The sequence below is a fragment of the Theobroma cacao genome, chromosome 1 (assembly GCF_000208745.1).
Source record: "Theobroma cacao cultivar B97-61/B2 chromosome 1, Criollo_cocoa_genome_V2, whole genome shotgun sequence".
Lineage (NCBI taxonomy): Eukaryota > Viridiplantae > Streptophyta > Magnoliopsida > Malvales > Malvaceae > Theobroma > Theobroma cacao.
Window position 1 is genome coordinate 4643922 of NC_030850.1, and position 16228 is coordinate 4660149.

The following is a 16228-nucleotide window of genomic DNA, read 5'->3' on the forward strand; positions in this document are numbered from 1 at the left end:
AAAAACCTTCAAATTTTCGAAAAAAAGCAAAGCAAAGGAAAGAATAATACGCAAGCACACGCTCGAAATTCAGATGCTCCTCCACTCCCCCCTTTAAAGTTTGTCTAAAAATAAAACACAAAAATAAAGAAAAAGAAGAAAACAACCCCTTCGTGAGAGCGAGTCCCAAAGCATTTCCGAGCGCACAGTTTCTTGCGTCCGAAATCTCCCCACATTGTCCCCTCATAAAATTCAGACAATGCCCCACTGTCCAAAACGACTTCGTTTCGCTGCCCCCAGTTTTTCCCATCCCTCGTTTATAATCCCAGAAGAGGGAAAAATGAGAAATAAAGAATTATAAAAAAATGAACCAAACAAAGCTCATCAAAAACTTCAGTACTACTACTACAAGATTTTGAAATACCCAAGCTTTTTAGATTTGATTTTTTGAGCTAGGTTGTTTTTTTTAAGATTTTTAGTTTAATTTTTTTTTGAGTGATGGGGGAGCAGAGGAGTAACAACAATAACCGGTGGAACTGGGAAGTGAGTGGCTTCGAGCCACGGCAGTCGTCGCCGTCGCCATCGTCGCCGGAGGAGCAACGGAGGTTAAGTGCTGCGCCGATGATGCGGCGGTACTCGATCTCGGCGGCGTCTTTGTCGCCTTATTCTTCGGAGTTTTCTAAGCAGGCTTTGGCTTCTAAGGTGCAGCGGTTGAAGGATAAAGTAAAGGTAACGGTGAAAATCTGTTTCGGATTGCGAAGTTTTCAAGTGATTAGTGGTGGTTTTGAGTGAATTAGCTGCAATGTGTTTTGATGGAGTTGAAGAAGTCGCTTTAGTCATTAACAATAAGATTTTTAACAAAGCACTATTTTTCATGAATTAAAATGCAATTTTTTTAAAGTAATTTCTTTTAATCTATCATTTTTTTTAACAAAGTAGGAAATGCTTTTCTTTTTCATGTCATTTTCGGTAAGGAAATGAAGTTTTGCTGGAAAATTATTGAAAATTAATTGAGAAACTTAAAACACAGTACAAAATTTTAAGCGAATTTTGAAACTAAATCCTGATAAATCGGCTTAGTCATTAGTTTGAAGTGTTAGAAGTTGTAAAAATGGACTGGAACTGTTAATTAGTACTCATGTAGGAAAGGAAACTCAGTTAGTTGAGAAATTGTAATGCTGGTCAAATTCTTGTTACCCAAGCTACGGGTCCTGCTTAGTAATCCATATTGAGTTGGTTTGAACTGTTGTAAGATTGTGCACTGTGTCAAGTGCCATTTGATAGGCCAGCTTTTACAATGTTTGTGTAGACTTTATTGCCCAATGAATGGTGAAGAGAAATGTTCCGCCCTCCCTTGCGGCAGTTTTATTGTTCTGAGATTGAATCCAGACATAGATGTATGCACATCCTAGAGGGGCAATAACATGACTACATGAGTCATGCCCAAACAGTAGTTTGAGGTTGTGAACCATGATAGCTGGCTGATGATTCAAAAGTCAATTAGTCTCATGTTAATATTGATTACAAGTTCTGCCTGTTTTTCTTGAAAAAGCATTAAGGGATCTGTATCCGGTTGTCTGATGTGATACGTTTGTTTGACTCTATTAAAAAATTATTTTCAATGTTATCACGTGAGTTTTTTTGTTGCTTTGAAGTCTGAATAGATAGCATGCAAATTTAGGTGATTGTTAGAGTTGAAATTGAGCACAAATTAAGAGTTAAGTAATAGCTTTTGACTCATTTCATATAAGTTAAATCTGAATGCAAGATTTTTTTTTCTTTTAAAAGTTCTCCAGCCTTCTTTTGAAGGCTAGAATCATGACTGGTGCTGTATGATGTCTTTGAGACCAGAAACTATACTGGGGTTTGAGTGAAAATTATTTTGGATCAGATGGATGCTCTTATGTGGTGATTAGCAGCATTCTGGATTATGTGATAGTAGTTTCTTGTGTTTGATATGAGTTGTTTCATTTTAATTTTGCAGCTTGCAAATGATGTCTTTGAGATCAGAAACTATATTGGGGTTTGAGTGAAAACTATTTTGGGTCAGATGGATGCTGTTATGTGGTGATTTAGCAAGCATTCTTTATCATGTGATAGTAGTTTCTTGTGTTTGATACAAGTTGTTTAATATTAATTTGGCAGCTTGCAAAAGAAGACTACTTGGAATTGAGACAAGAAGCGAGTGATCTGCAAGAATACTCAAACGCTAAACTTGATCGAGTTACACGTTACCTAGGTGTTCTTGCAGAGAAAACTCGTAAGTTAGGTAAGATATTAAGGTTTAGTACAAGTTTGTTTGGGTCACATTAATTCATTCCTCTTTCTTCAGCCATTTAGTGCTTCGTTTGCATATATATGGGTAAAGTATATATACTCCACTATAGTTTGGTTTTATTTACTCGTTACACTTAATCACCTTGTAATTTTTAATACAAACACTGTGCTGTCCTGTTGGTTATGATTTTGTGCTCATGCGAGGAACTTTCGGATAACAGTCTTAAAAAGAAAAGTTTAGAAGCACATTGTGTTGGTTCCTTGTTCAAAAAGAATAAAGATGTAAAAGAAATGTGCTTTAAACCAAGCACTAAGAAAAAATGAGGAGAGCAAAATAAAATTTAATTATTTGATTAAAAATAGAAAAAGGAAACCCTTTTCTTTATTTCCTTAAGGGGGTGCTGAACGATGCCATTTCAGTCTTGTTTTAATACCCTTTAATGGAAGTTTCTTGCTAAAGCATGGAAATATAAGCATGAGGGGAGTTAAAGTGTGACGACCAAATACATTGGTAATGTGGTAATTAACCAAAATATAATGAGTTTATCTGCAATAGGATGCATTTGCTGTTGAATGGTATGGCACCGTTTTGTTAGGTTTGTCCTTAGTATTTGTGATTAGATATAACAGTTTGTATTCTCTATATCAGTAACCCAAAAAGGGGAAAAACAAAGTGAATAGCATTATATCTTGTACATTACTGCAAATTCATAAAATATCTGTATACTTCATATGGTTGCACAATCTTCCCATCTTCCTCGCAAGGTTCTGTTGTTGCTGGGTTCTGTTGATGGTTTTAAACTGTATCTAAATATAAATGGCAGATCAAGTTGCCCTTGAAAGTGAGGCTAGGATTTCTCCGTTGATCAATGAGAAGAGAAGGTTATTTAATGACTTATTGACAGCCAAAGGTACTCTTCAGCTTTGTGCTTTCTAAACTCTCTCTCCATCCTTTCTCACTTTCAGATATTCACTAGCACCCATTATGTTTCTGCATAGTGAACTTAAAATGTCGTGGTGGTAGTAGTTTTGTTTGAGAAACTAGATTTTTATTTCAGGAAACATAAAGGTATTTTGTCGTACAAGACCATTGTTTGAAGAAGAAGGTTCTTCCATTGTTGAATTTCCTGATGATTGCACTATCCGCGTAAATACTGGTGATGATTCAATCGCCAACCCCAAAAAAGATTTTGAATTTGATAGAGTTTATGGGCCTCATGTTGGACAAGGTCAGCATCTAATTTTGTTTATAATTTAAGCAAGAAAGGAATTGAACAGAATGAGTGGCTGGCATAATATGCACAGTACTTTTTATTGCTTTGATAGTGTTTATATGTATTGCTTAAGTATACAATGTTCAAAATCTTCTCTGCAGCTGAGCTATTCAGTGATGTTCAGCCATTTGTGCAATCAGCTTTGGATGGATATAATATTTCCATATTTGCTTATGGACAAACGCGGTCGGGAAAGACACACACGATGGTTGTTCCACCCTCTCTCTCTCTCTCTCTCTATATATATATATATATATATATATATATTGTGTGTGCACAAGTATGTATGTATGTATCTATAAATATAAAACTAGACTAACTACGTGTTTACTTTGGATGGATTGGTGATTCTAAATCATCCTAAGGTTATTTCTTTTTTCTTTTAATTTTCATAAACATGCTGGATACATCAAATATGATGGTCTAGATATGCATGTTTGTCAAAGTAGTGGTGTTTACTTTCTCCAATGGAGCACATTGTATCACAAGTTATGTCTTTCTAGGCCTCTCTATTATATCTATGGTTTCTCTGTCTTCCGAGTTTTTAATGTGGAAAGTCTGCTGTCTTTGACCGGTCTGTCTGTTTGTGTATGGATGATTAGAATGACTAGTGTACTTTGGATGGATTGGTGATTCGTCATCATTCTATATGATATTTTCATTTTTCCCCCTTTTTCTATTGTTTTGGTTTTTAAATTATGTTTTATGTTGGGTTATATCAAACAAATTGATTAGGATATTCATGTTGACCTGACTAAGAGGTCTTCACTTTCATTAATGGAGTGCCTAGTGTCATGGGACTTTTGTCTATTGACAGCATCTCTAGAATATTAATATTGGCCTGTCTTTTTTTGACATGCTTTCATTTCTCTCAGGAAGGATCTAGCCATGACCGTGGCTTATATGCTCGTTGTTTTGAGGAGCTATTTGATTTAGCCAACTCAGATTCAACTTCAACTTCTAAATTTAATTTCTCAGTCACAGCCTTTGATCTCTATAATGAACAGGTGTCTTCACTGTTTTCACTCACCATATACTTACTTTCTCTACTGATTGTTTAAATGGGAACATGGTCCTATTGAAGTATGTTAATGCAGACTGTTTAAATTTTGTTACAGATAAGGGATTTGCTCTCAGAATCAGGGAGTACTTTACCAAAGGTTCACTTGGGATTACCAGAATCTTCTGTAGAACTTGTGCAGGACAAAGTTGATAACCCATTGGACTTCTCTAAAGTCCTGAAAGCAGCATTCCAAAGCCGGGGAAGTGACACATCAAAGTTCAATGTTTCTCATTTGTACGGCCTAAAGCCTGTACTTTCAACCTCTCTTTCCTCATTCAAAGTATTGGGCATGCTATTTGATAGAGTTAATTCTATGAAAACAAATTGTTCGTTGTTTCTCCTCTGCCCAGTCCTCTCAACTCTAGCATGATCAGTAATATTTTGATATGTAGACTTATGGTCAATTGACCAGTAATGATCAAACCATTCACTCAAAATGTCTATTTGAGGGAATAAAATTTTATGTTAAACGCATTATCAAAGTTTTTAGCTTGATTGGTTTTATACCAACATTTTGGTTGAGATGTGGAAAAACAATTGATTCTTCTATTTCTTTTGTCCATTAATCACCTATAGTTTTCATACTGAGTGTCATATATTTAAGTTTTGTGGATTTCTTGTGTTGCATTTGTCAGGATCATCACGTTGCACATATATTATAACAATCTGATCAGTGGAGAAAACATATACAGCAAGCTTTCTCTTGTTGACTTGGCTGGAAGTGAAGGTCAAATTTTGGAAGATGATAGTGGGGAGCGTGTGACAGACTTGCTGCATGTTATGAAATCACTTTCAGCGTATGTCATCTTGACTATTATTTTTTCCTGTATTGATATCATGTTTTCTGCTTGCTTAACGATCATGGAAGGCTGCATGCATTGAAGTTTCATTGCTCTGCTACCTCCTCTTTGGAAAAGCTCAAGGATTAAGGCAGTGCATTAAATGCATTCGACTAATTATTGCTGACAACTTACAAAAAAATGAAGTAGCCTTTTTTTCCTTCTATGTTCTCAATTGACAAAAAATGTTATTATATCAAAGGTGGTTGTTGGAAGTTTCAAGATAATTGGTCTTTTTCTTTTGGTGATGGACAAATATTTTTTGGACACCACAAAGTAGAAATGAACAGAGACAGCTACTGAAAGATGGAGGGAGTGCATGTGTATACTGGGTTTTCTGCTCCCTTTTTCTTCATACAACCATTTCTGGTCAAATAACAAGCTATCTCAACTTTATGTTTGTGATTTGGAAATAAAATTATTGCTAGTATTTATTAGAAAGGTTTGCTTTCTCTTTCATGTGAAGTATGTGCAGAAGGAGATTGTACTTTTTATCTAATTATGTTAAATGATATCTATCTCTCTCAATTTCAGACTGCTTTCCAGTTTTTCTGATTTTACTTTCACCATTTCTGCCCCGTTGTTGCATGTGTAGGTTGGGAGATGTTTTATCTTCTTTGACCTCAAAGAAGGATACTATTCCTTATGAAAATTCAATGCTAACCAATATACTTGCAGACTCGCTAGGTATCCTGCTGATTCTTATATATGTGAGCTTTACTGTCACTTTGTTATGCTTAGAATGGCACTGAAAAATTAGATTTCATTTAATGCTTTTGTCTTCCACCTTGTTTTCACGTGTATAGTTGTTTACATCAAAGCAGAGTCTGATGGCAAAATGTGCCAGAGTTGTGGTGGTAGGAGTGCCAAAAGGAGAATTTGTTGGTTTCATTGCCTCTTTTTTCTATTTGTTGAGGTCTATTTTGCTGCAGTAGTTAATTTTGGCTCTCCTGTCCCCTACTGCAAACAACAGGATTTAAGAGAGTAGAACAGCTAAGAGAAGGGTTTATGCTGGATAGATATTCTCAATAATAAGGAACAAAAATTTGTAATAATCTTCCCTACCTGTCAAACAGAATATAAGATGCGCAATTATGTAAAAGAGCTGCATGTCTTACCTTTATAGCATATGATAATTTTGTTCATTATGCTCTCAGAAAACCCTGGCGTTCCTCTTTTTAAACATACTGCAAAATTCTGTACATGGTTTTGTAAAAGATTTATGTTTTATAGCTTTATCATGAAATAAGTTTTCCCTCATTTTAGTCCCATATTTATACTGAATTTATGCAACCTGAATTTAATTGATCAAGTAACATTCTTTTGGTTTGTCATACACATTATATGGCTGAAGTCTAGCTTGCTCACTGGCAAAGTTGTCATTTATTAAAAGTTTATCAAATTTACCAAACAGAAATTCTACCAAGCGGTCTAGAATATCTAAGTGGTCTCATTAATGCAACTACCCTGCATCCTAAATCATGTGGGCTGGCTATCGCACTCCTCTTATCTTTTTGTTCTACTGGTTAATCATAAATGTTTGGTATGTCAAAGTTTCTTTCGTAATCCACAGAGTTCTTTCTTTATACCTTTTACCAATTCAACTTTCTGAACCAAGTTATCATTGTTAATCTGTCTCTCTTCCCTCCATCTTTCTGAAACATATTTCTTTCTGCAGGAGGAAGCTCAAAACGTTTGATGATAGTTAACATTTGTCCAAATGTTCCAAATCTGTCTGAGACATTATCATCTCTCAATTTTGCTGCACGAGCTCGAAACTCTGTACTAAGCCTTGGAAATCGAGATACTATTAAGAAATGGAGAGATGTTGTAAGTCACTATTATTGATTTCTGAGTAAACTGCTTATTTTACACTATCAACTAGTGTTTGTGTATGTGCTCTTTTTCAATGAACTGGTATATGCTGCTGCAAGCAGAATTAAGTTAGTAAATTTTATTTGAAGGAAAGAGTTTTACCTACTAGCTGGTCAATACTCATTTTGAAGGTTAGGAGAAAGAGAGAACCGATGGGCCAGGAACAACCTTAGGGGAGTAAGAGAAACAAATAAACCAAGTAGTAGTTCAACAAAGTTGAAGCCGAGAATTGACTTGATGTCACTTCAGTTTTTGTTTCCCTTTTCCTTTTCCTCAGAAATAAAGTTTATGAAATTTCTTCTCTGAAATCCATAAGAAATGTTCTCTTGCTGCCAATACATTGAATCACTGATGCAAGAACAATTATTGGAATGTACATCTTTATAGCTTGCAATTCTTCTCCTAGGCAAATGATGCACGCAAGGAGCTCTATGATAAGGACAAGGAAATTCAAGATCTGAAACAAGAGGTTTTGGGGCTAAAACAAGCACTTAAGGAGTCAAATGATCAGTGTGTCCTACTATTCAATGAAGTTCAGAAGGCGTGGAAAGTTTCTTTTACTCTGCAGTCAGATCTAAAGGTTTTGTAACTTCTGAGTTTGGTTTTTCTGATGTTAAATATTACGTGACAGGTTGACTTGTTTTTGACATTTCCAGGTTGGATCTTTTTGTTGCTAGCATACTTTACACCCCCTAGCACCTATCTCTATTTTTGTTTTTGGTGATGTCAGCCCCATCCTCCCCTTTCCTCTTGCTTTATGACTTTCAACTGTCTGTTGGAAGTTCCTTTTACTATTTAAGTCATCATATGACTATCTCATGACCATTTCATATTGTTTTCATGACAGAATGGTTTAGATGGCATGCATTCTTGGTTCTTCAATGTTTACCCACGTGCAAATGAGAAATGCTTGTTTTAGGGGCATTTTTGTAAGGTTTAAGTAATAAAGTAATTGGTGCTTCTTCCTTTTTTTTTTTAAGAAGGGGAGGGGGTTGAAGTATTGTCTTTCAGGTTCAGCATTATATATTGTTTTATGCATGACAATTGTATGCTATTGTCTATTTTGTCTTGACTTTGGGCATGCATCTTGCTAAACTATTTAAGTAATATTTCATGATGCAGTCTGAGAATGTTATGCTTGCCGACAAGCATAAGATAGAGAAGGAACAGAATGCACAGCTCAGAAATCAAGTAGCTCAATTGCTACAGTCAGAACAAGACCAAAAAGTGCAAATGCAACAATATGATTCAATGATTCAGACATTGCAGGTTAGTTTTAGATCAATCCCCATGACCTCCCACATATATATATTAGTGTCTCTGTATGTATGTATGGATCCATATACTTTTCGTGTAAATAAAACTGAGAAAAGATGAATTTGGTTTAAATTTGTGATTAAGGAATTCACACATCCATATTCTGTTCTACATATCAAGATATTTCATGTCTATATGGTTGCTTTCTAACATAAACCTCATGATATAGGCAAAACTTAAAAGTCTTGAATCACAACTCAATGAAGCCATTCATTCTAGTGAGGGTAAGTCCTTTAGCTCAGAAATGGCTGGAGTTTCAACAATATCCAAAACAGCAGCAGATGGTATGGATTCTTCCGCTGTAACCAAGAAACTTGAGGAAGAACTCAAGAAACGTGATGCACTGATTGAGGTCTGCTGAACTTCACCATAAATCCTTGAATTTTAATATTCTTGTTGTTCATTTATGTTGAAGTACTATGTTTAGTGATGTGCGTTACTTCAAAAGTTTTGGTGTTCACCTTATCTTTTTGTTGGATATATAAGATGTGATGTCAGAGGTTGTTGCTTGCTTTTTAAGGCTAGAAACAAAACAGGAAATCCTATGTAAAATAACTGTACTCCAGTCGAAAATCTATCTATTAATTAGGAAACATCATTAAACTTTGTTACTCATTTATTGCACCTTTTCTTTTGTAATTTTCTATAAATTTTGTGCTCTTTATTTGGGGTATAGATTAGGAATGTTTTGAATGCGTCATTGACTTTTAAAGAGGACAACGTAGCGGGACCTCGTAGAATGTACATGTGGCAGAATGGAGTGGGACCGAGAGAGTGGCTGAATTAGGATGCTGAGGTATATGTTTTCAGAGAAAAGACCCATCCATATGAGCTATGTTGTAGTTATTCTGAAAAACAGTACCAATCCCTTATTAGTCAAGCTAAGCATGGGTAGCAGGCTTGTATTGCAGTAATTTGCTCTAGATGCAGCAACATGGTGAAAGATTTACTGAAACGAAGTCCTCAGTGGTTGGATAAGGATAATATGAGTTTGAGAAATTAGTTATTTATTATTATTTTTTGTGATTTGGGAAAGGGAGGATTTGAATCCTACTCTTTCGGCGGATGAATTATACACCAACCATTAAACCAAATGCTCGGGTGCTGAGAATTAGTTATTCCCTTTGCCTTGCAGACTTTGGGCTGATAAAAATACGAACACCTCTTGAGTGTGTCTGTGTATAGAATTAGTTACTCCACTGTTTAACTAAAGAAGAGGTGAGATAAATGAGTTTTCTGTTATTACATCAAATTAGTAAAGGTAAGAAATTGACCCTCAATCCAACAATCAGTCATAAGTGATGGCCCTTAGATCATTGATAGGAAAGTATCTAATTCCGTCCTGAGCTATTAGATGCTGGGTCCAGAAATATATCTTTGAACTCTGCCAGCTAGCTTTTCAAAGTGTATCACTTATTTATTCTTGAATCCCTTTTTTCAGTCACTTAAATGATGAGAGAAGACGTTCTCCCTACAGTTTGGTTTTGTTCTTATAGGAATGTTATTGATTGTGCAGAGGTTGCATGAAGAAAATGAGAAACTATTTGATAGATTAACAGAGAAAGCATCCACTGTTGGATCACCACAGGTATTTTTTCTTTTCTATGCATCAAATCAGCATGATTGTCATACTGTAACATCTATGTTTCAGATTAGCATCAATAAGTAGCCTTGTTGTAACTTGTGTTCTTTTGTTCCATCATTATATTTTTTGGTTACAAGTTTAGGTGCTACTTTAGGTCTTATTCTTCAGGAAGTATTTTAAGATTTGGGCTGAAATATTGTGACCACAGGTTTCAAGTCCATTTTCTAAAGGAGCAGAAAATGCTCAGCCTCGAGACCTGGGGAGGTGCTAACTTCAGTTCATTTTTGCAGTAGCTTCAATTGTTCTTGTTTCTTACTACCTTCATAGCTGGTTGTTCAACTCCTTTATAATTGTCTTTAAACAGGAACGATTATAACAAGGGGCGTTCCATGGATGTTGTTCCTTTGCAATTGGCTGTGGATAAGACTGAGGGTGCAGGTGCTTTGATTAAAGCAAGCTCTGAGAAACTTAAAACCACACCCGCTGGAGAATATCTTACTGCTGCACTGATTGACTTTGAGCCTGACCAATATGACAGTGTTGCTGCTATTTCAGATGGAGCAAACAAGCTTTTGATGCTGGTAAACTTCCCAATTAGTTTAATCATTTGGTCTTAACTATGATTGTAAAATTTATGTGCTCTTTTTCAAAATGGGGGAAAGATGTTTTATCATTATGGATGGGGCCACAAAGAAACACAACTTCCGTTTGTGTATTTATTTTGTCATACTTTATATATTCAGGCTTCTTGGCTTTTGATTGAGGATTTATTGCAAAAAGTATTGTTACTATTTTGTAGTTAGATTTTTTGTAGGTTATTTGTATTCTATATTTGTTTAATGATTTCCCTTCATTGGAAATGATAGCAAGTCCTGTAAGAGTTGATACAAATAAAGATTATTGTGCTATTTTCTAAAAGCATGTACTCCGTTTATCTTCTAATTCTTTCCCTGGTGAAAAGCTAGAATAATCCAATATTTCTCAAATTATCCATGATTCAACGTTAGGACAAGTCACTTGAGGAAGCCATTCATCTCTGCATCTTGATTTTATCACTTTATAGCATTCTGATATAAAAAGGTGGAGATGTACAAAATTTGACGGCTAATGTTTATCTACAATGTTGCAGGTCTTGGCAGCAGTCATTAAAGCAGGTGCTTCTAGAGAGCACGAAATTCTTGCTGAAATCAGAGATGCAGTTTTTGCTTTCATCCGGAAAATGGAACCAAAGAGAGTCATGGATACCATGCTTGTTTCCCGTGTTAGAATTTTATATATAAGATCTCTGCTTGCTAGATCACCTGAGCTGCAGTCCATCAAGGTAACAATATATTAGATGCTGGTTTCTCTATCACCTTGTATAGTCACTTGCATCCTTATCAAGGTGTATGTGTATTTCATCTATTTCATTTGTAGGTTTCTCCTGTTGAATGCTTTCTAGAAAAGCCTAATTCAGGACGTAGTAGAAGTTCCAGCCGGAGTAGCAGCCCTGGAAGATCTCCTGTGCGCTATGTTGATGAGCAGATCCAAGGCTTTAAAGTAAATATAAAGCCAGAAAAGAAATCAAAGTTGTCGTCGGTTGTTTCAAGGATACGTGGACTTGATCAGGTATGTGCCACAAGTCTTTGGTTCTTTTCCTTTATGTGCGTGGGCTGGAGAAAACCCTAGCCCTGTCGCTGCTGGTGCTTCTTACTATCAATTGTTCTCAAAAAAACAAATAGTTATATATGTGTCACCCCTATGATATATTGGAGACATTTGTCTGGCTGAAAATATCTTGATGTGGCATGGTGACTATCAAAAGTTTCTTTAACAAGACTGCAATTAAATGCGCAGGATTCCCTGAGGCAGCAGCAGGTTACTGGTGGAAAGCTCAGAGAAATACAAGAGGAAGCCAAAAGCTTTGCAGTTGGAAACAAGGCTCTTGCTGCTCTTTTTGTACATACTCCTGCTGGTGAGCTGCAGCGGCAAATTAGGTCCTGGCTTGCAGAAAACTTTGAGTTTCTTTCTGTTACAGGGGATGAAGCATCGGGGGGGACCACTGGTCAGCTAGAGCTTCTTTCAACTGCTATTATGGATGGTTGGATGGCTGGACTTGGTGCTGCGCTGCCTCCTAATACAGATGCTCTTGGTCAGCTTTTATCTGAGTATGCAAAGCGGGTCTTCACTTCTCAATTGCAGCACTTGAAGGTATGGCAGTTACCTCAGGGATTGGTGTTTAGCTATCTGTTTGGGTGCAATCATACAGGCCTTAAAGTTCATGGAAAAAGAACCTTGTATAGAATGTGGGAAAAGTACAAGTATAACCTACAGGAAGAAAAAGAAACGTGTCCATTATGTTTATTTACACCTGTATGATCCTTAAAACTAACAGAATGAACTCTTGACAGTAAGTTCAGCATGCTGGACCTCACATCTAAGTGCATACATCTCTAACGACTACCATTTACCTTTTTACTCAACAAATAATGGTAAGCAGTCACCTTTAGTGAGAGGGTGGGAGGAATTTCTGCTACTATTCTTTAACCACAAATAGCGTAAATTTCATTGCCTTGATGAAGTTCCAATTAAAACATTCCCTTGTAGCCTTTTGGGCTAGATTTTGAAAAACTAATAAAAAGTTGGAAGGTGGTGAATTCTAGATTTAATGTAAATGTGTTTCTTCCTCTGCCATTACCTTAATTTTGTAATTGCGACTTTCAAATTGAAAGGATTGGTTCACCGAATATATTTTTCCTTTATCTGGCCATGTTTATGGTGTTCCAGTTTTTCTGTTCTTCGTTTTTTTAATTCTTGTCTTAGCTTTGTGTTTTTTGGGGATTTGCTCTAATAGTGGCCTATACATGGCGCTAGATGCGCTTTTTAGCTATGTTTCTTGTATATTGTGCCTAGTAGTGGCTACAATGTCATATTTTATTTTATTTATTATTATTTTGAATTCCCAAGACTTTGTACTTGTTTCCTACAAATTCTTCTTCCCCCACTCCCACCTCAACCCCCCCCCCCCCAAAAAAANCCCCCCCCAAAAAAAAAAAAGAAAGATAAAAAACCCCAATTGTACGATTTAATGTAGACATTCCTAATATCACTCTCCTTTGTCAGGATATTGCTGGCACTCTAGCAACGGAAGAGGCCGATGATGCTGCCCATGTGGCAAAGCTGCGTTCAGCTCTTGAATCTGTTGATCACAAACGAAGAAAGGTAGTTGTTTCTTTCAATCATCGTACTCCTTTTTCTACCCCATAAATATTTTATAATTATCTTTCCTACATGGCATTGTCACTGTTTTATCCAAAGTTGATACTTTTTAATAGATGTGTTGTGCATACTGTTGGTTATCTTCTTCCGTTTAACTAGGCCATTTTACTGGTGTTTTCTTACATCATTGTGGGTGTAATGGAAGTTGAGAAGATAACAAAAAGAAAGAGGATTTTATATTGTTTGAGCTGAAATATTAGAAGCACTAAATGCTCTATCCAACATTTGAGGTAGCTTTTTTACAGTCATATTTCTGGAGCTAGCCTTCATATTGTAGCATGAGTAAAAAATTCATCTTTGTTAGCAAGAGAAATCTTGTGGCTGCTGAGCAAATTTGTTGAGATTGCCTAAATCAGAATGCCCATCACCCTTACCTTGACCTGCTAAATGAGAAATTTGTTCATCATGGGCTGAAATTAGATTGCTTCATGTATCAGGAAAAGGGATAGTAAATAAAAATATTGATTCACTAATTTGTTCTGGATGAAAGAATAATAAATTTTTATTCTTTCTTTTCAATATCCTTTTCCCCATTGTTCTTGTCTATGATATTTCTTCTTTTATGGGAAAGCTGAGAAATTGCTGTCAAGCTCAATAAGAATTCTGGATTAGATTGAATGATTCATCTGTTTTGATCTCATGTTCTTTAACATTTTTAATTTCAACTCCAGTTGACATTGTTTGGTGTACCGTTATCTGCTTGCTTTTGTCCTTTTAGTACCATTGTTAGCTGCATTTTGCTTGAGGATGAACATAAGCTGAAACCAGCTAATATCTTGTTTTTGTCCAAAATTGTTTGCTGACAGATTAAATGTTATTTCTTTGCTGTGAGCAGATTTTGCAACAAATGAGAAGTGATGCAGCCTTGCTAACATTAGAGAATGGTGGTTCACCCATTCAGAATCCTTCTACTGCAGCTGAAGATGCCCGTTTAGCATCTCTGATTTCTCTTGATGGTATATTGAAGCAAGTCAAGGTTGTTAGCTATATTCTAAAAATTGTTGTGTACTTTACTAGATGATTTACAGTAGAATAAAAAGAAGGTTAACATTACTCTTATATATGAACAGGATATAATGAGGCAGTCCTCTGTGAGCAGCATGAGTAGAGCTAAGAAGAAAGCGATGCTAGCATCTCTAGATGAGCTTACGGAACGGATGCCCTCCCTTCTTGACATTGATCATCCATGTGCTCAGAGGCAAATTGCAGATGCTCGGCGCCTGGTTGAGGTATGAAGTTGCCTTTTTAGTATTTCTAGAGCTGCAAGTTTTCTTCAACCTATGCTTCGTACTTGTTGATTAAAGGAATTATCTGAAATGGGAATGATTTGATACTAGGTTTCCATGGTTTTTTCTTATATGTTGATCAGGATGGTTTGCCAAATAGTCATCATTCCTAAAATGTCTGAAATCTATGCTGCTATTTTCCAAAAAAGTTTAAGGTGTCTAATATCAGTATGAATCATTCTCTCTGTGTTGTGAATGAGACATGTGGTTTGCGTATTTGGCTGCATCCTGCATGTGGAGTAACTGTTTGAACCTGGGCTTTCTATTTGTAGGGTTGTTAGTAACAAGATTGACAAAACTATATGAACAAAGTAGACTGTCCAGTGCTCCAGTAGGAAAATGACTTCTTTTTAAGATAATTTTACTCTAATACTTTTGATAATTGAATTGCAAAGTTTTACAGTTGTCGTGAATGCTAAAAGAATAGCAAAGAAGAGTTACGGTTTATTTTATTGGCAAGATGCTAAGTTGTAGAAGTGGGTTTTATTTGTCCCAGGGGAAAACTGGAAGGGGGAATTTCTAAATATTTTAAATGCAATTTAATATTTGAATTTTGATGATAAATTCGGTACAAATGCTTTCTAGATTCCAAACCTCATGCTGCATCTGATATGTTATTGTAGTTTCCATTTATGGTATTTCAAGTGTTTTTCTCACTTGCTCTTTAATCTGCCATGCATTCCTGCAGTCAATCAATGAAGAGGATGATCACATGCAGGAGACATACCATGCTCGAAAGCCATCTGCAGATTTGGGATCTGGTACTGAAACTGATGTGGCACAGTGGAACGTATTACAATTCAACACAGGCTCAACAACCCCATTTATCATCAAGTGTGGAGCGAATTCAAATTCTGAACTGGTCATCAAAGCCGATGCCCGGGTTCAGGAACCCAAGGGTGGTGAAATTGTGAGGGTTGTTCCAAGACCATCTGTTTTAGAAAATATGAGCTTGGACGAAATGAAACAAGTATTCTCAGAGCTCCCGGAGGCTCTTAGCTTACTTGCATTAGCTAGGACTGCAGATGGCACTCGAGCTCGGTATTCTAGGTTGTACAGGACTTTGGCAATGAAGGTTCCATCACTAAGGGATCTAGTCGGCGAGCTTGAAAAAGGGGGAGTGCTGAAAGATGTGAAGTCGTGAATGCAAAAGGGAGTTAAAAATAAATTAGAGAATACCTTGTTTTCTAATGTGGAATGCTTGGGTGGGGTTTTTTTGTTATATTTAGGGAGCTTGGTTTGGCAGGGACAACCTGGTCTGGTGTTTGTAAACCTGTTTTTTGCAGTGCTTTGTTGCGATTTGCGAAGGAATCATTGTATTGGAAGCTGGTTAGTAAACTGTTGATGCCCATTGTATCACACGTCGCCACAGCTGCTATTGCGGCTAATTTTCATGGCAGTTTTGTGCAATTTGTTACCATCATTTCCATGCAAGCTGCAGCAACAAACAATCCTTTTTATTTTTGATACCATCT

The 16228-nt window shown here is 36.3% G+C and overlaps 1 protein-coding gene across 1 annotated transcript; it reads left to right on the plus strand.

Moving 5' to 3' along the window:
* LOC18611469 (kinesin-like protein KCA2) lies at positions 256-16163 on the plus strand. Its single transcript, XM_007047735.2, has 23 exons — positions 256-708; positions 2125-2248; positions 3081-3167; positions 3315-3485; positions 3632-3738; positions 4406-4537; positions 4649-4827; positions 5229-5390; positions 6028-6119; positions 7111-7262; positions 7714-7887; positions 8430-8576; positions 8794-8976; positions 10141-10212; positions 10418-10473; positions 10574-10790; positions 11339-11530; positions 11626-11817; positions 12046-12399; positions 13312-13410; positions 14303-14443; positions 14538-14696; positions 15442-16163. Exons 1-23 carry the CDS (start codon positions 478-480, stop codon positions 15895-15897), a joined length of 3879 nt encoding a protein of 1292 aa, XP_007047797.2. The 5' UTR covers positions 256-477; the 3' UTR covers positions 15898-16163.